Source organism: Orycteropus afer, unplaced genomic scaffold, assembly GCF_000298275.1.
Source record: "Orycteropus afer afer isolate SDZICR_OR568_19922 unplaced genomic scaffold, OryAfe1.0 scaffold00009, whole genome shotgun sequence".
NCBI lineage: Eukaryota > Metazoa > Chordata > Mammalia > Tubulidentata > Orycteropodidae > Orycteropus > Orycteropus afer.
Window position 1 is genome coordinate 11,342,628 of NW_006921596.1, and position 21,849 is coordinate 11,364,476.

Consider the following 21,849-nt stretch of genomic DNA (forward strand, 5'->3'; position numbering starts at 1 on the left):
CTACCAGAAGACACAAATAGATAAATACAGAGAAACAATGTTCATTGATGGATACCAGAAAGAGGGGGCAGGAGAAAGTATGCTTTATACAGAAGAGATTCATTATTTCGGATGATGGGAAAAGTGGCACTGATTGTGGATGTAGCAAGCACAGCAGAACCAAAGCAATAAGGAGCGTTTGAGCACATGTGGAGGGGTAGAGGCAACATGGTACACGGGGGAACAGATGCGTGCACTGGTGAGAGCAGACCTAAGTATCTACAAGTGTGTAAATACAACATGTGGGTGCAGGCACATATAGTCATTGACCATAAAAAACAACAAACAAACAAACAAACAACTGATAGTCCTCAGGCATAACCAAACACCTTCCAACATTGGCTCTGAAGGCTTAAGACCATAGTCTCATGGGACAAGTTGGTCAGCTGGCATAACTCAGTTCACAAAAATCATGATCAGTATCCTAGTGAAGTGAGTGGTGTCTGAGGTCTTAAAAGCTTGCAGGCAGCCATCTAAGAAACAGTTATAGGCCTCTACTCACCAGGAGCAAAATAGTGAGGCAACCAGAGGCTCAGAGAGGAAACAAGTCTACAAGAGCCACAACCCCATCTACCTCAAGAGCAGAATTAAATGGTGCTTGGCTACCACCACTGACCGTTCCGACGGGTCATGACGGATGGTCCCAGGTAGAACGAGTGAAAAATGTGGAGCAGAACTCAAATTCTTAAAAAAAAAAAAGCCAGACAAACTGGAGAACTAGCGTAGTGGAGAACAGAGGACTCCCTGAGACTATGGCCCTGAGATGCTCTTTAAACCTAGGAGCTGGCCTGTCCTGAGATCATCCTTTGGTCAAACAGCAGAGTGGCACACAGAATGAAGGATGGTACCTGTAAGATTGAAGCATTACTTGAAAACCATCAGCATGAGACCAAAAGGTCAATTACTCAAAACTAAAGATGAGAAAAGAGGGCAAGGGACTAGAATACAGGAAAGGGAGCAAACAGAACACAATTAAAGAGAAGGGGGACACATCGGGATAAATGTAACTAACGTTACGGAACAATTTGTGCGGAATTGTCAAATGGCAACCTAACTTGCTATGTCAACTTTCACCAAAATCTCAAAAAGTATTATTTTTCTAAGAAATAAATACCGATCGGAGCTGGGGTCTGGAGAGGACACTGGTGCCCACAGTCTGCCTCCGGAAAGTGAAAGGGGGGCCTTTGAAGGTGCCCACAGCCCCCAAGAGCAGAGTACCCAATACGCGAAGTCTTTGTGATTACTTATGAATTTGTAGTGAACGATTTCACATGGGTTTCAGGGCAGGAAAAAGATATGTTGATTCTCAATAGTAATGAAGGCTTTGATTCTGTAGGGAGGTGCAGTGGGATTGGGAGAGAGACAGATGCCAGCCTTACCTAAAGCAGAATCTTTGATGTGACAAAACGTGAAAATGTTCACCACGAATTAGTAAGTAAGCACAAGTAAGCTCTTGCTTATCTTGCTAAATGGGTAATCTGACACAAAGCACCCTTATTAGGGCTAGGGCCTCCCCCCACATCTAGGGAGGATCCATCAAGTCTCCACCCCCAGGAGCCAGCCAGTTAAATGTCTGACCACCAGGGGGTCAGGCGGGGCTCTTGGGCCCATCCTGTTCCTGGAGTCTCAGGGAGCCATTTATTTTTATGGTCCCTTTTTTAGGAGTTGTGAATTTCACTGACCTCTGGTAGAGTAGTGCTAAAGGCGCTGGACTGCTAACCAGAAGGCTGGCGGTTCAAACCCACCAACCACTCCTCTGAAGGAAGGTTGGGCAATCTACTTCTGTAGGAAACCCAAGGAGGGGGTCGCTGTGAGTCGGGTCCGACTGGACAGCACATAACAACAACACTTTGTGACCAGCCAGAGGAGGTGCAGGAGGCGACGGCTGGCAGCTGGGGCGGTGGCGAGGAGCCTTCATCTGCCTTCCCGAGGCCTCTAGTCTTCGGGAATTGGATGGGGGAAGCAGGAAGCCGGAGAACGAGGTCCTGAACTCCAAGTGGGGGTTGTCTGGGGGCCCCCACCACTGGGGAGGGGACGGTTAAAGAGCTAAGCATTAGCCCTTCGCCAGCAAAACTCTTATTCCCACCAAAATTATTTCTGACCCTTTCAAACGCTTTTTAATAGTCTTTTTTGAGAAATGCTCAATTTCCCTTGCTTCCTTCCTTTTCTCCCGCAGAGCCAGCGAAGCGTTCAAAGCTGCCAATGCGGCATCGCCATCTGGTGGCCTCTTATTAAATTGCAGTGTTGGATCTTCTAGATCCCTCCTGCATCCAGACATCCCCATGAAAACGGAAAAAAAGAAACTTTTTTTTTTTAAAATAATATTCCGTACAATAAAAGTGGCCAGTAAGCCTACAAAAAAAATAAATAAATAAAAAAGCTCATTCGCCATAATAGTAAATGTTGTTGTTGTTATGTGCTGTCGAGTCGGACCCGACTCATAGCGACCCCTCCTTGGGTTTACCAGGCAGTATCACTGCGGAAGTAGATTTCCCTATCTTCCTTCTGAGGAGTGGCTGGTGGGTTTGAACCGCCAGCCTACTGGTTAGCAGCCAAGTGCCTTAGCCACTATGCTACCAGAGCTCCCATAATAGTAAATACACCCACGTTAAACCATGAGTATCACTTTTTGCCTATCACATTGGAAAATGGTTTTAAAATGGTAATAGCAAGTGTTCTGGAGGGTTTAAGGAAACAGACATCTCTCTTACTGGCTGGTGGTGGAAATGGTTAAGAGCTTATCTGCTACCCAAAAAGTTGCCGATTCAAAACCACCCATCCACTCTGTGGGAGAAGGAGCTGGTGATCAGCTCCGTAATTATCACAACCAAGAAACCCCTAGGGGGCTTTTCTGCTCTGTCCCATGGACTCAGCATGAGTAGAAATCGACTGGCTGGCACCTAACAGCAGCGGATTAGCTGGAGAGACAGACATTTCCTCATATATTACCGGATGTGTTTCTACCCTTTTGATTCAGAAATTACACTGTTAGAAATGGCCTTAAGAGCACAACTACAAAAAAAAGACGTGCATTAGGATGTTTGTGGCAGGTTGCCTATAATAAGGAAATTTTGGAACATTTCAGGACTGTTAACAATAACAATGGCACAGACATTAGCATTCAATGAACCCATTACAAATAACGCGGTAGAAGAATGTCTGACATCATAGGGAAATGCTCATGATCTGTCATTAAATTTTTTAAAGCATATTACAGAACAAGTGCCTAAGGCATTTGGCTGCTAACCAGAAGGCTAGCAGTTCAAACCCACCAGCTACTCCTTGCCAGGAAGACTGGGCAATCTACTTCCGAAGAGATACCGCCTTGGAAACCCAAGGAGGGGTCACTATGAGTCGGATCAACTTATCGGCAGTGAGTTTTTTTTTTTTTTATGTTAAAGAATTATTCTGTCCAAGGCTGCCTGATGACAAGGTTTAAGTCTCTGGGTCCAGCTTTGTTTGAGGCTGGTCTATTCCTGGACTTTAAGATAATAAAGGCCTCCTTTGCCAGGTTAACTGTGGGCTTCTGCCACTTGTAACCTAAAGGGTCTACAAAACCCTAAATGCAAGCTTCCAGCTCCTTTGTTTGCAACAAGCCAGTCACTGGATTTGGGCAATGATGCAGACATAGTTTGCAAGGCGTCTTCTCAGAAGGTAGAGCCCAAGGGGCACATCAGGAAGAGGGCATCTGAGGCAGGGCCCTTTCTGGGCTGGGACCTGGACCAACGGTCCCAAGAGACTGAGGACCAGTGGTTCCTGAGGAGGTAGCTGCTCGAGGACAAAGGTGATGTCAAGCCTGTTCCTGGTTCCAGACTGTGCTCCTGCCTTCTCTCTGCTGAAAACTTTCTGTGACGGGCTCCTTCACTTCCTCTGTGGCCCCTTCAAACAGCTCCTCCCCTGAGAAGCCTTCCCTGACTACTTGGCTGAGGGTGAGTCTTTGTCCCAGCTTCTGTTTACTCTGTGAGTGGCTCCCATCTATGAGAGCAAGGGCCTGATGTGTCCCTAGCTGTTGGCAGGGTCTGAGACATGGTAGGAATGCCATCAGTCTTTGTTTACCGAGAAAATGAGTGCCTGCAAAGACAGAGAGATAAGGCTGGTGTGAAGGCCTATTCCAGGCACTGACTGGGAGAGCGGGGCTGGTCCAAGTTCGCCTTTGGGGAAAGGTCACTTTTGTGCTGCTATCAGAAGGACACAGCTGGATAGGCCATGATAGCCATACGGTGACATGCTGCAGGTTCCCGTTTTAATTGATTCAGCACATTCCCTCTATTGGGGGGTGGTGGTGTCTTAACCTGATAGCAGAGTGTGAAGTCAGGAGCTTGCCTAGGTACCACCTCCCAGGAGGGATACTGGAAAGTCAAGGATGGACGGTCAAAGCCAAACCAGGCCAAGGACTATGGAGTTGGAGAACGAGCAGGGCTGAGGTACAGGTCTTGGGTATAGGGAGGCCTGGGCCACGGGCCATGGGCAGGCGGCAAAATTACTAACATGCTTGAGTGAGACCTCAGGTGGGCTGGGACAATGCAAAGATAGTATTGGATAACCCAAGCCACATGGCCAGATACGTATTTCCTTTTGTAAATTTCCTAGTACTTCTGTAGAAATCAAAGAGAAGTGTCAGCTTGGTGGTAACAGGTCTCTAACCCCTCTCACTCACACTCTCGTTCTCGCTCTCACTCTTTCACTTCTCTATTTTAGAAAGTCAGGGCCTGACTCTGGCACAGGTCTAGGAGGGACGTAATAGTGGCAACAGGTTCTGCTGTGTTTATATTTTATAGCTACCTTCTAATTATAGCAAGTGATTCTGATTTTCCATTTAGGGTAGCAACACGAAGTTTCTTTTCAGATAAATTTGCATAAGTAAAAGGAGACTGCTTGAAAGAAGATGGTGAGCAGATGATAGAATAGGTGGTGGCATTGCTGAGCCCCAAACGGCAGGATTGTGTGAGTGCGTGGGAGGGTCGTGGGAAGGCTGTTCTGTGCGGTCGCTGCTGGAGTGACTCAGCCCAGCACATCTTGGTCCTTGAGGACGGGAGAGGCCTGCCAGGGAATGTGTCGAGTCCACTCACCACTACCAACAGGTGGAGTTGGAACTAGCTTTGCTATTCTAAGGCAGGGTCACAACTAGGGGAGGTCGGCTATTGAGCAGAGAACTAAAGGCATGCTAGGCCTTGGGGTCTGGAGCCCACCCTGAACTGAACCTCCCAGCCTGGAGCTAGGAAGTTTTGCCAGGCTGGCGGGCACCTTCCTTGGCCTTGTGGTTGATCCAGCACCCACAGGTCCAGCTGGGCAGTCCTCAAGGGCCTCCTGGAATTGGAAACCAGGACCATCTGTCTATCCTGCCTATCAGAGCATATCATTTTGATGTGGACACTCTGGGTCTGGACCTGGCACTGTCCTTGTCTCCATGTGTGACCTTGAAGGGATCACCTCTTCAGGCCTCAGTTTCCCCTTCTAGAAGGAGAGATGAGTGAGATGAGCTTTAAAGGCCCTATGGGTGAGAGAACCAGGGATACATCCTCTGCCCCCTTCTCCTGCCCCAATGTGGAGCTTGGTGAGGATGCACAGATTTGGAGTCAAACAGGCCTGGTTTTAATTTCCTGCTCTGCTACATGTTAACTGTGACCTTGGGAAAGTCACTGTGTTCTTCTCTGTAAAATGGGATAACACCATCTCTTGAACATAGCGGGACTGGCAGTAATACGAAGAAAGCCCCAGACACACAAAAGGGCTCTGAAAGTCCTGGACTCGCTCTTGAAGTGCCCTTCTCCTTGAGTAAATTGAGAAACTTGAGAGCTTTCTGTGTCTGAAAGTGTCCGTCTGACGTCTAAACTCTAGGACAGAGCCTGACTGGGCCACTACCGTTGTTGCCACAGGGTGTCGCTATTGAACAGATTCTGGTGCAGTTTAGTGAGCGCTTGTTCACTGCTGCAGTGATCCCTTTGCTGGGTCAGATCCGTGCACAATCAAACTGGTACCTCACCTTAAGCTTCCCAACCTTTTCAGTCCACAGTAAGAAACTCAGCCAGATGGTTTGGGTTTGCAGCTGCTTCGAGCCTGTATCACCAGCTCCAGGCCCTGTGTTGAGTCCAGGTCATTGGTCCAGATTCCCCTTCACACTGGGGCCCTTTTCCTGACAGCAGACCTCTGTCAAAGGCATCCTAACCCATAAGAGAGAATCTAAGAACACTGACCCTTAAAAGGGAAGGTGTTGAGGATTCAACTCTTTTCTCTCCAGAGGCTCCTTTGAGTACCCTGTTCCACCCCACTCCTGGGCCGTATCTATATAACCTAAGGAGGCTATCTAAGAGATTAGCTAAAAAAACTAGTTGCTGTCAAGTCAGTTTTGACTCGTGGTGACTCCATGCGTGTCAGACTAGAAACGTGTCCCATAGAGTTCTCAATGGCTGATTTTTCACCAGATCACCAGGCCTTTCTCTGAGGCATCCCAGAGCAGACTCACCGCTAACTCTTCAGTGAGTAGCTGCATGTGTTAACCATTTGCATCACCCAATGACTCCATTTAAAGGACCCAAAACCAAACCCACTGGCATCGAATTGATTCTGATTCACAGTGATGTTACAGGACAGAGTAGAACTGCCTTATGGGGTTTCCAAGGCCGTAAATCTTCACAGAAGCAGACTACCTCAACTTTCTTCAGTGGAGAGGCTCGTGGGTTCAAACCACGAACTTTTTATTTTCTTCTTTATCTTCTCTCTCTCTCTTTAAATTTTTATTGTAATTTGGGTGAAAGTTTGCAGAGCAAATTCATTTTCCATACAGCAGCCTATACACATTTCGTTTCATGACATTGACTGCAATTCCCCACAATGTAAGGGCTTTCTTCCCACTTCCTCCCTGCAGCTAGAACCACCAACCTTTTGGTTAGCAGCCCAGTGCTTTAACCACTGTGCCACCAGAGCTCCCTATTTAAGGGTTAGTTCCCTTATAAATGAAAATCTACTCCCAGGCAACATGTTGTGTCATATTTTTGTGCAAAAAACCAGGCACCTTCTACGTTAGTTTGCTACTTGCACCCTCCCCCTGTGAGCACTTTTCATAAGTGCTGCTATACCATTTGAAAAAAAAAAACCGATGTTGTTTTCATAACAATACAGTACTGTCCTAACTACAGAAATCGTTGACAATGTTCCTTGCTAAAAAATACCTCGTATCATAGAATCTCATGACATTATTGTTTTCCAGCCAATACCCCCCACCCTTCCAAGGATGACATACAACCCCCACCCCAGGGAAGACTGTTCTGAGGAGCAACAGGCTTAATTTGATTTGCTGAGATGGATGTATTTGCTAAGAAGAAAGAGCTAGAACACTTGAGATAATGGGTGAGAATATTTTGTAAGCAATGTTGAGCAGGGAGGAGACAGAAAAGACTCAGGACAGCTGTGGAGAGCTGTCTGAGAGGAAATGGATTACGTTTTTTGGATGACCTGCAATGTAAACCTGAACCCAAGCTTCCCAGGAAAACATCAGTAAGATCCATGTTACTTCCCGATGCTTTGGGAGCTGGGTTTCTGGTTTTGAGATGAAGTGATAAGCTTGGTCCCAAGGGGACACAAGATGCAAACAGAGACTTCTAAGGCGGTTCAGCCACACCTTTGTCAATTCAGAAATAGAGGACCAGAGAGGGTAAAGGGCTTGCCCAAAGTCACCCAGTAAGAACCAAAAATGGCTCTTCCCACTAAAAATGAAACCCAAACAGCCCACTAAACAATAGTGACCCCCAAGTCTCCAGCTCCTCGGAGTGGGCACCTGCCAGGCTGGCTTAGCACAAATATTCTCTGACCGTGAGTTCCTTCAGGGTGAGTCCCCGGGTGGCGGGCTTCCGGAGCTGGGTCTCCTCCAGTCTCTCTTGCAGAGACACAAAGTCCTTGCCCAGCGCGTAGGCCAGGCGGGCCATGGCGTCCAGCAGAGGGGCATAGTACCGGTGGCTCTCCCGGGCCTGCAGGCGCTGCAGGGCCCTCTCGCCAGTGGCGAAGGCCTCCAGGGGGCGCTCGAGGTCACGGTGGCACACCAGCATGGCGCAGAGGGCCGGGACCACCGCGACGGGGCAGTGGCGGGTCAGCTTCTCCTGCAGCGGCACCACGCGCGTCAGTATGTCCAAGGCCTTGGTGTATTGACCCGCGCGCAGGCAGCCGAAGGCCTCCCTGAGCTCGGGCCGCGTGAGGAAGTCGATGAACTCGCGAGAGCGGCGCACGCAGCGGATGGTGTAGAGCAGGCTCAGGTACTCCTTGAAGGCCAGCTTGCGCTCACAGATCATCTCCTCGGTGAAGTTCCCCATCAGGCGCTTCTTGGGGAAGGCGACGTCTTCGATCTCTTCCCTGAAAGTCTTTAGGAGATTTTTCTGGAGCTGCTCGAAGTCTGAATAGCGCCGTTCCAGGACGGCTTTGTTGCTGTCAAAACTCCCCGTCTGGATGACAACGATTTGGTACATCTACGAGGCAAAGAGAGAAGGTATGACTGCAGCCTGGCTGAGGGTTTGGACTGACAAGAGAGCACCCAGGCAGGTAAAAATAATGATGCCGATGATTTAAAACATACCCAGAACATGGGTTATCGTTGCCTGAAAGTCTGTTTGAAAATGCCGTGGAACTGGCAGAACGACACAAACTAATGAGAAGAGCCCACCCAAAGTAACAGACATGGCAAAGTGGAGCTGTCTCTGGGGAGAAAGGTGAGATGCAGGGAGGCTGGGCTTTGTCTTGACTTTGCATTTTCAAACCTGGGCCTCAGTTGTCTGAAACCGGAAGCTTGGATCTGACCTGTGCTCTCCAAGCATTGAACACTTGGGAGATGCTTTTAGGTGTTATACTGGTAATGATGGGATATGTGAAGAAAATTACTACTTTTTAAAATTTTTCTTTCCATGGGCATAGAGAATACTGATTAAAGACACAGATTCTGGAGCCAGACTGACGGGGTTATAATCCCAGCCCCACCATGTATGGTCATAGACAGGTAATTTAACCACTTTGAACTTGTAAAATGAGAATGTTAATAGTATTCTCATTGGATGGGTATTAGATGAGTTGGAACTGTGCCTGACACACAGGAAGCACTCAATATTAGCTGTTATTATTATTATGGTGAAAAGAAGGGAGGAGGAGCTCTGGTGGCATGGTACATAAGGCATTTGACTGCTAACCAGAAGGTTGGCAGTTCAAACCCACCAGCTGCTCTGAGGAAGGAAGATGGGACAACCTACTTTTGTGAAGATGTACTGCCTGGGAAATCCAGTGGGGGTTGCTATGAGTCAGAATTGACTTGATGACAGTGGGTTTTTGGTAATTAAGGGAGGAAGGTTGATTGTGGCCTCTATATTTTCTTGTGTTGTTTATCAATGTCAAGTCAGTTCTGATTGATGGCAACCCCATAGACAAGAGAAGGTAATATTGCCTGGTCCTGTGCCAGCTTCAGAATCATTGGCATGCTCAAGTTCATGATTGCAGCTGCTACGTATTTTGAGTGGCTGCCAACCTAGGGGGCTCATTTTCCAGGACTCTACTGTACAGTGTTCTGTTATGAGTCTTCAGGTTTTCACTGGCAAATTTTCAGAAGTACACTGCCACACCTTTCTTGCTAGTCTATTAGTTTAGAAACTCCACTGAAACCTGTCTATTTTGGGTGACCCTGCTGGTGTTTGACATACTGGTGGCATAGCTTCCAGCGTCATAGCAACATACAAGTCCCTACAGTATGACAAACTGACAGACAAGTGACAGCTATAGTCTGTAACATTTCCTAACTCAGCTAAACATTCTTTCCTAACAAAGAGAACAGTCCTCAAGCTGAGGGGTCTCTACCAGGCAAAGCAACTGTCTAGAATCTATTTTATGTATTATTACTGGTTAACCTTCCTTGTATTTGTTTTTGTAGTGACCTTTTTTTCTGCCTTGGAATTCTGGTTTTCCATTGAAAGAATTTCCCTTTGCAATAAATGTATTTATTATATTTATTTTAGTGTTTGTTAAAAACTGATCCAATTTAAAGAAACAAATGAAGTAATCATATAAATGCTACAGGGAGGTGACAAAGCCCATGAAGAAGGGACATAGATTACTGATAACATAGGCTTGAATTATGTGTTGTTTCTGGGGTGTAGACTTTGTTGTCCCAACGGGGCTATTTCCTTCTCAGGATCAGGGACCACAACTTAGATGTCTCTAATCCATATAGTACCTAGTTCAGTGCCGAGCACATAATAGGTGGTCAAGAAATCTTACTTTTTGACCATTTTCTCCAGAAGAACTCTGTGAGTTGGAGTGTGTCAACCCATTTCATGACTGGGAAGGCAGAACCCCCACAGGGCTTGCCCAGGGCCAGAAAGGAGGCAGTGTAAGAGTGTGATAGATCATTGTTTGATCTCGGCTTACCACGAACTTGGAGGCCTTTCTCTCCTCAATGTGGGCCGACGCGATCTCAAAGAGCAACTTGACGTGTTTCCAGTGGCCTTTCTCGTTCCTCCAGTACTCCTGCAGCTCTCGTGTGGTCATGTTGGAGTTGGGGTTTACGATGCTGGGTGCATCTGGAAGGACAGCATGCTTTGAGATCTGCACCAGCCTGTGTGCTTCACAGCAAAGGCTTGGGGAGATGGCTGGGTCTGTCTGGGGTGGGACCTCAGAGCTCCTGAAGAGGGGTGAACAGCTCTTCCCTCCAACCCTTCTATTTATAGACCCCACCAGAGCCATCAACCAGATCTCTCTGCCCAACCTGGCTGAATTCACCCACCATCAACCAGCCACAATGGCCGGTATCGGATTACCCAATAAGCGAGGTAAGCACAGGTTAACTTGTGCTTACTTGCTAATCTATGTTGAACAATTTCACATTTTTTCACCGCATCAAAGATTCTGCTTCTACATATGGCTGCCATCTGTCTCTCTCAACCCCACAACACCTTCCTACAGAATCAAAGCCTCTTTTCAAATTTACAGTCCCTGACAGGGACGGAGTACCCAGTAAGCAAGTAAGCATGACCTTACTTGTGCTTACTCACTAATGTGTGGTGAACACTTTCACATGTTTTTGTGGTGAAACCTGTGTGAAACTGTCCACTACTGATTGGTAAGTAAACACAAGGAAGCCTGTGCTTACCTTGTTTATTGGGTAATACGCCCCTACAAATGGCCTGCCATCCTGAGGAGGTGCCTTGGTTCTGAGAGGCTGTGGTGTGTGTGTGCTGCATTGCCTGCTCCTGGTCTGCGGGTTGCTGTCATGAAACTCCATGCTCCTGGGACTGGCGTGTGGCTTGCCCATCTCTGCACAGAGCCTGTAGCACTGGTGCTGTGGTTGTCACCAGGACCCCTCGAGCCCACACCAGTATGGTGTGGGGATGTGGCATTCCAGGCTCTGCCTGGCCAGCCCCTACCTGACTCATGCCCCACCTGCCGTGCTTCTTGCCCCTGTCTTGTACACAGGCCACTCCTGCTTTGAGTGCAGCCCACCTCTTTCCCTGCTGGGAAACTCTACCAGTGTTTCTTAAACTTTCTGTGAGCCCTGAGCCCCTGTGAGCATCTTGGGAAAACTCATCGTCCCTCCCCAGCAGAATGCACACATGATTTTCCAGTTTATTTCAAGGGGTTCTGGGTTTCAGAAGTCTTTCTCCAACGTGTCCATCAAGGTCCAGCCCACATGCCATTTCTACTCTCTCTTGACATTAGTGTAAGAGCCTCTCATCTTGTTCCTTTGGCCTTTTTGATGACATTTAAAATTGCTTTTGAATGGTCTACTTCCTCATCGAACTTGAGAGGCAGGCTAATGTTTGACTTGTTCCTGTTTCCTCAGTGCCCTGTGTAGGGCCTGCAACAGAGCAGGTCTTCGGTCGGCACATCTTAAATGATTTCACGAATGGATGAATGTGTGAATAAGTGGTGACTTGTTCTAGGAGAGGCTGTCAGTGCCCAGCCATGCTGGTTCAGCATCTACTATTCCAGTCCTTTCCACTGGCTTCCTCCTGGAAGCGCCTGCCACTTATGGCCTGAGGGCTTTCTTGGGGCCTAAGAGCTTGCTCAAAAGCCTCCCCCAGTGGATGAAGAATGGAATTTAGTGGCTAGATAGCCTGGCTTCCTTGTCACTCAGATGGGACAATTCTGAGATGTATCCTATACTACACAGTCTCCCAAAGGATCCCCATTAGGACTAAGCCCCAGTTGCCCACACAGCAATCTATTCATTGACACTCTATACTGGCTTCTTGTCCATCCCTTCTTCACTCCCTACCCCCCACTGCCATGCCTCCTTCAATCATCTCCCGGATATATGACTTGAACCCAAATCCTTGTCTCATTGTCTACTCTGGGATAACCCACATTAAGAGAGCTGCCCAGCTAGAAGACGCCATTACATACATTGAAGTGACCCTCATGCTTGCTTCAAATGTCTTCAAACTTCTACACCCTGACCAAACCCCAAGCATCAAGCCCACCTAAGTTTTCTTCAGGTCCTGAGTGTGGGAGGTTTGCACCGGTGGCTGGTGTTTCCTGCTGGGTCCTTGCCATACACTGGGCTGTGTGGTGCCCTGTCCAGCCAGGATTCCCAGGGTGCTTGACACTTGCCATGCTCCAAGGCTGCCAAGGACACAAGAGAGATCAGTGAGTGCCCACTCATGTTGGGGTTCCTGTGATTTCTGGGGAGCCTATGATCTGTGTCATATTTCCTGCTGGCAGGCAGAGAGGAACGACAATCACCCTGCTTCTGAGCCCTCCACCAGCCACCCAGCTGCCCATATTCTGAACCTGGGGCTGCCCCTTTTTATCCAGTGTGGTGTGGAAAGCTGTACAGATCACTCCCGGGTGTGTTTCTTATTGTCCTGTACAATCCTTATTGTATTGTCATGATCCTTACACTAAAAAACAAAAAAAACCCAAACTTACTGCCGTCAAGTTGGATCCCACTCATACCGACCCTTCCTTGGGTTTCTAAGGCAGTACCACTACAGAAGTAGAATGCCCAACCTGCCTTCTGAGGAGTGGCTGGTGGGTTTGAACCACCAGCCTTCTGGTTAGCAGTCAAGTACCTTATGCACTATGCCACCAGATGAGTGATCTCAAGCAGAGATAATGGCTCCAGTGATAATTGGGAGAAAGTTGCTGGTTTATCGAGATGAAAGTTCCAGTATTCCATTTTATATTACGTGTGTAATGAAATCCTCATGTTCAGAGCAGGTGGACACTGGTCTCTCTCTGTCTAAGCAAACATTCACAGACAGCTTACCATACCTACTTTGTATCCACCTAGGTTCTTCATATCCACTATCTTATATAACACTTACAAAAAAACTATCACTACTCCCAAGTAACAGATCAAGTAACTGAAGCTTAGCCCACAGTCACACAGCTTGTGAATGTGCCACAAAGCTGAATTGGTCTCAAATGCTTTTTCCATGCCAGGCTGAGTACTCTACTCCCAACATGTTCTCTCCCCCTTACTCAAACCACCCTGGGTGATCTAGACTGTTGTTATGTCTGTTTTGCAATAAAGGAACTGAGACTTAGGGTTGCCCAAGATCAAGAACTCGTAAGTGGTGGACAGGCCACAAACCCAGGCGGGGTTGACTGCAGAATTTTCTCCACCTTCCTGAGGGGTGAAGTGCAGGCAGACAGAGTTTATAGAATAACTGTATTAGCCAGATAGATGACCAGTTGACATGGCACCTGGAAGCTATGTAACGTCTCTGTGCCTCAGTTTCCTATAAAATGGACATGATAATAGATCCCACCATCATGAGGCTGGTGCGAAGATTAAGTCAGACAGACCGTGTGAAACATCAGTTCAGGTCCTGGCACATACTGTAATAATATAATACTATAACAGGTGTGATAGTTAAGGTCGCGGGTCAACTTGGCTGGGCCTGGATTGTAGTTATTCCCCATGATGAGAGTGGCAATCACCTCCATGGCGGAATCTGCCGCAAGCAGCTGAGTAGCTGCTTTAGGGACGTGGCCTGCTTCTAGTAGTAAATCAGGAGAAGCTTTAAGAATGGTTTGTAGCTTTTTGGCGCGCTTGGATCCTGCATGTAGCCAAGGCTTCATTTAGCAGCCTGCCATGTTTCCTGCTGATCTTACAACTGTCTCTGGACTTGAATTGGTGGCTTGCCATGTTGTTTGGTAATATTGGGACTGTGCCTTTTCAGTTGTCAACCTTGGGTTTGTCAGCCTTAGCAGCCAGAAGCTGTCTGAGTGAAGAAAGCCTCCAGCTTCAGTGGGCTGGGAGCAAGGGGCAGAGCTGAAGCCCAGGGTTGAGGGGCTTTCATCCAGTCCCTAGAGCCTGGCATTTTGAACTCAGACTTCCAGCCTCCAAAACTGTAAGAGAATAAACCCTTGTTTTCTAAGACCACCTATTGCTGGTATTTTCTGTTAAAGCAGCACAAAGTAACCAAAACAATAGAGACTATCATATAATATTCCCTATTATGGTCAAACATAGGTTTGATAACATGTGATATATATGTTGATAAGTATTTGTGAAATAAGTACTCTAATAAATTGTAAGTTAGAATAGAATAAAACATGTCCAAGACAAATTAGGGAGTGGGACAATTAAAAAATTGTTACTCAGGCAGAGTGAGTAGTAGGGTACCACTTACTGACAGAAGTTTGAAATAAGAAGGATGCAAGTTACCTCACTTCCTTCCCAAGAAGATCTGAGGAAGCCACAAGTGGGGCATACGGTACAGAGCTGAGGCCTGAATTCCTGTCGTTTGGGTTCTGGGCCTTGGTGCTGAACCTCTATGCTGACTATGGCCTGGACAGGAGTAAGGCCACTGCTGCCTGCACATCCCCTACTAGTCCCAGAGTGTGACCAAAGCCCATTCTTCCAGTGATGAGGGCCTCCTGGAGTCAGCCTAGCCTGGGGAGAGGTGAGGTGGGCTGAGGCTGGGAGCTCTTGATTCTGTCTAGTGGAATTCCCAGTGGCTTCGTGCAGTGGTTCAGTGAGGGTGGTGGCCCTTGATCCAACCTCGCCTTTGACAGATGGGAAACTGAGTGGGAACAGGAGTGTGGCATAGAGCTGTGTGTGGTAATAATTATTTCCCTGAGGGCACATACTTCATTTCTGTCTTATCTTCCCTGAAGGAATCAGGAGACCTAGCCTTCCATCTTGACAACTGTGGGTCTTTCAGCAAGCCGTTTAATACCTCGAGGTCTTGGTTTTCCCATGAACAAAGTGTGGTCACAATCTCTATCTTGCTGAAAAGATGATAGATGGCTTGGGACATGTTCTCTATGTTCTGATAGGTGCCGGGCAAGAGTGTGTGGGAACCACGGGCTCTCTTGACTAATGGCCTCTTGGTGGCTGGGATTCTTGGGGCCCAGTGTTTCCCGGGGGCACTCCTATCTACTTGCCTCAGTCAGCTTATCTATAAAATGGGTCATAGTGAGAGGCGTTGGACTCAATAATCCCCGCCCTTCCAGCCCTGCTTTCATGATCAGCCAGAGGGCTTTGTAAGATCCCAGGAATGATGATGGCCTTGGTTAGACACTCCAGCAGAGACCTGGCAAAGTTGAGCGTGAACCCAAGGCTTAGAACAAACATCCGATTCAGCGGCTCATAATGGAGCTTAACATTATGGTGGCCACTCAGTGAGGAGCAGGAAGGAGACAGGGGTACTGAATTCTCCCATGGGGTCTTGGGCAGCTTCACATCTCTCCCCAGGCCTCAGTTTCCTTGTCTGTGAAATGGGAAAAATAACCCTGTGATTCTAAAAGCTCTTAGGGACAGCCACACATGGGGTTCCATGGACCCTTCCCTCCTGGGTCCACACCTTCTTTAGCGAAGATTTCTAGACTTCACAATAAAACACTGCACATGTTGGTGCTGTTGGCTTAGAGGCCTGCACTTGGCCCATGAGACAAAGCAGCTTCCTAGCACGTCTACCAGCCACCTTCTCCTTCCTTGCCCACCCTTCCAGGAGCCCTGCCACCCCCTTTCCAGGAGTGCATGTCCACTCCTCCTTCTGCTGGGCAGACAGGGAAGACTGCAGAGACCTGTCACCTGGGTGAGACTCTGGCAGGGCAAAGTAAGGTGCACTGGTCCACTCTGAGAGATAGGAGGCCCCAGGACGCTGGATGTGACAGCTGCCCTAGTGGGGAAAGGATGGGCACCATGGAAGCCTTGATGCTCACCTGAGGAATCCTTGCCAAGGGCAGGGGCTAGACAATGCAAGAAGGCATCAGAATCTCCTAGTGGTGGGGGCATCAGGGCTTGTTATAAAGCAGATTTCCTGGCTCCCGACACCAGACAGTCTGCTCTAGCAGGTCTGACGTCAGCCCTGGACTCTGCATTTTTCACAAGTGCCTCAGAGGTAGGCTGATACAGGGGTTCCCCAACACTACTTTCTGAGAAACACATCTTGTTCCCCAGGCCTAACAGGGGTTGTAGAAGTTTCTGGCATTTCCAAAGGGATTGAGGTGTTGGAGAATGGGAACTACTTCCTGCTATGCCCCAATCTCTAAAAAGAGTCCCACACACAGAGGCCGTGACTTGCCCTGCCCCCTACCAGGTACTGAGGAGGGAAACAGGAGGAGGGGCCTCAGGCCAAAGGTGGGCAGAGGCCATCCAAGCTTGGGATCAAACACTGACCTGGGACTGATGGGCCCTGTGGGTATCCAGAGGTCCAGGAAGGGTGTCACATTGTCTCCTTCAGGATCCAGTCTAAGCCCGGCAAGCAGATCAGTGGCTGGCGGTTCACTAAGTTCCCTGTTTGAAAACAGGAAATGGGGTATGACATGCTCCTGGTCGCCCCAGCTCATTGGCTGGTGAGAGACATAGATGAATTCAACAGACAGATAGGTTGCTGTACCCATTCCTCCCGCAACTGCCTACAGGACAGGGCTGGGCCAGTCCTGAGGGTCTTGCCCTGTCTCACTTTGGGTGGTCTTGCAGCAGTAGGGTTAATGCCTGGCATTTGGGCAGCAGTTTTCAAAGCCCTTGAAAAAATTCAATATCCCACCCTGTGAGATAGGCTTGCTGGGGCCATCATCCTCCGTTAACAGATGGGGAAGCTCAGGCTTGGAGCAGAGCTGGTGGGATGTAGTGCCAGAGCCTTAAGTGGAAGGGTACTGTGTGGGTTCACAGTCCCCTGTTTGTTGCTCTTTCTCTGGGCAAAGATGCATCCAACGCTACCAACAGGAAGTACCAGGGAAGCTAAACCCCTGAGTAACGATGAGACTCGGAGCCACCAGTACTTATGGCCTATTGATTGAGGACGAGAGGCTGGGACGGGACAAGAAATAGGGTCTCATCAGTCGCCGAGAAGTCCACCATGTGTCTTTTCCCAACCATGGTCTGCCCCTCTTCGCTGGAGGTAATCCCAGTCTTGATTCTCATGGGTGTCACCCCTTTGCTTTTCTTTCTAAATTTACCATCTATGAATATACCCCACAACAAAAGAGTTTAACTTTGCTTGTTTTTACATTTTGTGTTGCGTCTTGCATAGAAAGGAACTCTGGTGGTGTAGTGGTTAAGGCATTTGTCTGCTAACCAAAATGTCGCTGGTTTGAACTTACCAGCTGCTCCGCAGAAGAAAGATGAAGTGGTCTGCTTCTGTAAAGATTTATAGCCTTGGAAACACAACGAGGGGGTCCTTATAAATTGCAATCAACTCAATAGCAGGACTTTTTTTTTTGAGTTATGCATACTGTTTGTATTCTTTTGTGTCTTGCTTAATTCATTCAACATTATGCTTATAAGATTCATCAATATTACTTGTATAGCTGGAGTTTGTTCACGTTCTGTTGCTACATTATTTGAATACATCATTATTTAATTTTTTTTTTCTCCTTCCTGATGCCCATTTGGGTGACGGCCCAGTATTGGCCATCATGATTAATGCTGCTGGAAATAGCCATACACATTTATCCAAGTGTGTGTATTTCTCTGAAGTGAAATTGATGGGTCTTAGGGTATAAATGGGTTCAACTGCACTAGATTATGCCAAACTCTTTTCCAGAGTGGCTGTACTACTTTGCACTCCCGCCAGCCATGAAAATTCCAGTAACTCCACATCCTCACCAGTTCTTGGTATTGCCAGTATTTTTTATTGTAGCCATTCTACTAGGTATGCAGTGGTATCTTATCATGGTTTTAAGTTGCATTTCTCCAATGAGTAATGATCTTGACCATCTTTTTCATGAGGGTTAAAGCACTCAGCTAGCTATAAACCAAAAAGTTGGCTGTTTGAACCCACTAGCTGATTTGTGGGAGAAAGATGTCGTAGTCTGCTTCTTTGAAGATTTACAGCCTCAGAAACCCTACAGGGCAGTTCTACTCTGTCCTGTAGGGTTGCTATGAGTCAGAATCAACTCGACATCAGTGGATGGCAGTGGGATATCCTCTTTGGTGAAGGGTCTGTTGAACAAGCCCATCAATCAGCTTTTGAATGGATTATTGCTTTAAAGATTTGTATATGTTCTTTGTGTATTCATTTGGGTATATGTGCTTCTCAATTCCTTTTCCATCTTGTGGTTTACATGCACTCTCTTACTGGGGTCTTTTGATGAATAAAATGGTAACTTTAAAGTATTCCACCAAATCAGTCTTCTTCTTTATGGCCAGCACTGTACTTTGAGATCAGGGCTATTTCTCCTTTATTTGCTTCTCTACAACCTCATGGGACATTGTGAGGCTTTAGATGAGTCAAGATGTGCAAATCATTTAGAACATTGTTGGTGCATTTTAAGCGCTTTAGTCATGTTGTCAGAAGGGACCAGTCTCTGGAGAAGGATATCATGCTTGGTAAAGTAGAAGGTCATGAAAAAGGGAAGGCCCTCAATGAGATAGATCGACAATGGCTGCTATAACGGACTCAGGATGGCAGTAATTGTAACAATGGTGCAGGACTGGACAGTGTTTTGTTCTGTTGTACATAGAGTTGCTATGAGTCAGAACCAACTCGACAGCACCCAACAACAACATTGAGTGCTTTATAAATGCTGGATATTACTGTTACTCTAAAAAGCATGGTAGCATAGTGGCTAAAGCACTTGACTGCTAACCAGAAGGCTGGCGGTTCAAACCCACCAGCCACTCCTCGGAAGGAAGGTTGGGCAATCCTACTTCCGTAGTGATACCGCCTCGGAAACCCAAGGAGGGGTCGCTATGAGTCGGGGCCGACTCGACGGCACATAACAACAACAACAACAACTAAAAAGCATTATACTTGGACCTCTCTCCTTTTTGGGCTCTATAATAATGCACTTAGAGTAGATTTTTGTATATGGTGTGAAGTAGGAGTTCTGATCTCACCTCATGTTTATCTAGTGATCTTTTTTATTGAAACAACCATCCAATCTCAATCCTCTGCAGTGCCATTGGTGTCATAAAAAAGAGTACCCATGTATGTAAGAGTTTGTTCCTGAGCAGCGTTCAAGGGGAATACCATGAAGAGTGTGCCCATGACCTGCTAGTCAGTGAGCCACTTGAGTGCAGGGGCCATGTCTCAGTCATCTTGGCATTACACTGTCCCACAGAAGGTCCATGGTGTAGAGCAAGGGTAGACACCCTCTCCATGCCTCTCTTGGGTCCAGTTCTTCAGCTTTACTGCTTTCTCCCCCACTCTCTGCCGTGCCCTGTGTAGGCTTGGGATCTGCAAGACACCAGAATAGACTCTGAGGCCTTCTCTGTAGCCCTATGCATGGTGTGAGCCTCTCACCCAGTAACCAGCAAGTATAGGGGAAGAGTGTGTGGTAGATACTGCTTCCTCTTCTGCAGGCAGGAGATCCTCCCTGGAAACTCCCTGACACGGAGGGGGCATGTGGCTTGCAGGGGAAGAATTAGCTGGACCAGGGTGACCAGAAGGTGCTACACTTAGCTATCCTCTATGCATCCAAGTGCATGTTTTTCTCAGGTTGGAGTTGATGGATTTTAGAGCATGAATAGCTTCAGCTGTACTGAACTGTGCCAAACTGTTCCAGAGTAATTAAACCACTTGTGCAGCTTGCTCTCTACAGCACAGACTTCTACATGGTGGTGGTGGGTGATCTTTTTTATTGAAACAACCATGAAGAGTGTGCCCATGAACAAGCAAGGATAGACGAGGTCCTGCTGTCATGACGTTGGGGGTCCAAGAGTGGGCACCCCCCATTGTAGGACTGAAGCCAGGAGGTGAGCAGGGGTGCTTAGGGGTACTGGGGAGTCAGGAAGGGGGATGCTGGCATCTCCAAGTCCACATGCTTCTTCTAGAATTCAAAGTCAGAACATGGTCTCTCCTGTGCTAGGACCCTCAATGGCTTCCTGTGACTTTCAGAGAAAACCCCAAACCTCTACCAGGGCCTACAAGGCCCTCTACGACCTGCCACTTGCCTCCCTTGCTGTCCTCACTTTGTACCACTCCCAGCATCATTCACTACACCCAGCCCTCCTGAACCATACTCCTTGAGCGTGCCTCCCACCTTTGTCCTTGCAATTCCTTCTGTAGTGAATAACCTTTTCTTGGTTCTTTCTGGGGTGCCAGTTTGTCATCCTTCAGGGTCAACTTTGTTGTCTCTCCTCCCTGTAGCCTCTCCATGACCCCTCTATCAAGAGCTGTCATTGTTTTGCTTATTTGTTTGTTTACTTGTTTGTTGCCTGTCTCAAACGCCATGATGCCTGCACGTAGCATGTGCTCAGTATGTGTGTGTTGAGAGAATGAAAGAATGAGTAGATGAATGCAGAGAAGGGGCCATCTGGGCCATAAGCGGCTACTGTGTGACCCTGGCCACCTCTCAATTTCAGTTTCCCTAATTGTAGCATAGGAGTGAGCTCTGGTGGTGTAGTGCTTAAGACATTTGAGTGCTAACTAGAAGGCTGACAGTTCAAACCCACCAGCTGCTCCATAGAAGGAAGATGGGGCAATCTACTTATGTAAAGTTTTACTGCCTTGAAAACCCAGACTCAATGGCAGTGAGGTTTTTTTTTTTTTTTTTTTTGTCAGTTCTGTGTGGCCATTGCAACAAATTATCAAATCCAGCAGGGAAGTAGTGAGTGCCATGAGAGGGAGAGCTGGTGTCAGGATTGGTAAAAGGTTAGAGGGTGATGGCATGTCTGGCGTCATAGGAATAAGCCTTGCCTGCTGATGCTGATTCTGTCTCCTTGTCAAATTAGAGGAGGTCAGAAGATACCAACCCCATGTCCTTTTGGCAATGTGTCACATGATTTACATTAACTCAGTATCTTTAAAATATTGGGAGCTCAAATTAATAAATATTTTTTTTTCAGTCATTTTTTTCTCATGTTTCCACAAAAAATTATAAACACTATACTACACTAAGAAAATAGAATATTTTATTCTAAAATTGTTTCTTTCATTAAAATATCTATACACACAAGCTATAGTTTTGTATATTTAAATATATATATGTAAATACATAAAAATGAATGTGTGTGTGTGTTTAAAGAGACATAGCTTTTTCCTAAAATGAATTATCCACAAGGTCTAAAATCAAAGAATAGATACCACGTATTCAGGGGTATAAGAGCGTTAAAGAGACACTACTTCATAGATCACAAAAAACTTCAGTGGGGTCTTTAGACACCCAGTGATTTTCAAGAGAACAAAGAAAGTATAAGAGTTTTTTCCATATGCTAGACCTGACTCTTGAAGAGTTGTAATTTCTAAATTTAGAAATCAATTCTTCTCGTTTTTGGAAATGAATATGTTTTATCCACAATTAGACTTAACTGAAAAGGTATTTGTGATCTAGTTAACCCTTTTACTAACTCTTCTCCTTAATACTCGAACAGATGCAGAGACGTAGGTCATAACTGAAATGGTTAATCTTTGATGGCAGCATTCAGTAATAAATGAAAATATT

The 21,849-nt window shown here is 47.0% G+C and overlaps 1 protein-coding gene across 1 annotated transcript; it reads right to left on the reverse strand.

The window, feature by feature from the left end:
* Positions 1-7,826: 7,826 nt before the first annotated feature.
* SNX20 (sorting nexin 20) lies at positions 7,827-12,618 on the reverse strand. The gene is made up of 3 exons (XM_007947917.1): positions 12,486-12,618; positions 10,435-10,586; positions 7,827-8,495 (listed from the first exon to the last, which is right to left on the reverse strand). Exons 1-3 carry the CDS (start codon positions 12,616-12,618, stop codon positions 7,827-7,829), a joined length of 954 nt encoding a protein of 317 aa, XP_007946108.1.
* Between the last annotated feature and the right edge of the window lie 9,231 nt (positions 12,619-21,849).

What these genes read in the sequence shown, in the direction of transcription:
- SNX20 (XM_007947917.1), bottom strand. Translation starts at nt 12,618, where the DNA reads ATGGCAAGTGTCAAGCACCCTGGGAATCCTGGCTGGACAGGGCACCAC. An exon ending in AGGACCTGAAGAAAACTTAG is followed by an intron (nt 10,587 to 12,485) that starts GTGGGCTTGATG and finishes CTGTCCTTCCAG; the next exon opens with ATGCACCCAGCATCGTAAAC. An exon ending in GAAAGGCCTCCAAGTTCGTG is followed by an intron (nt 8,496 to 10,434) that starts GTAAGCCGAGAT and finishes TTTGCCTCGTAG; the next exon opens with ATGTACCAAATCGTTGTCAT.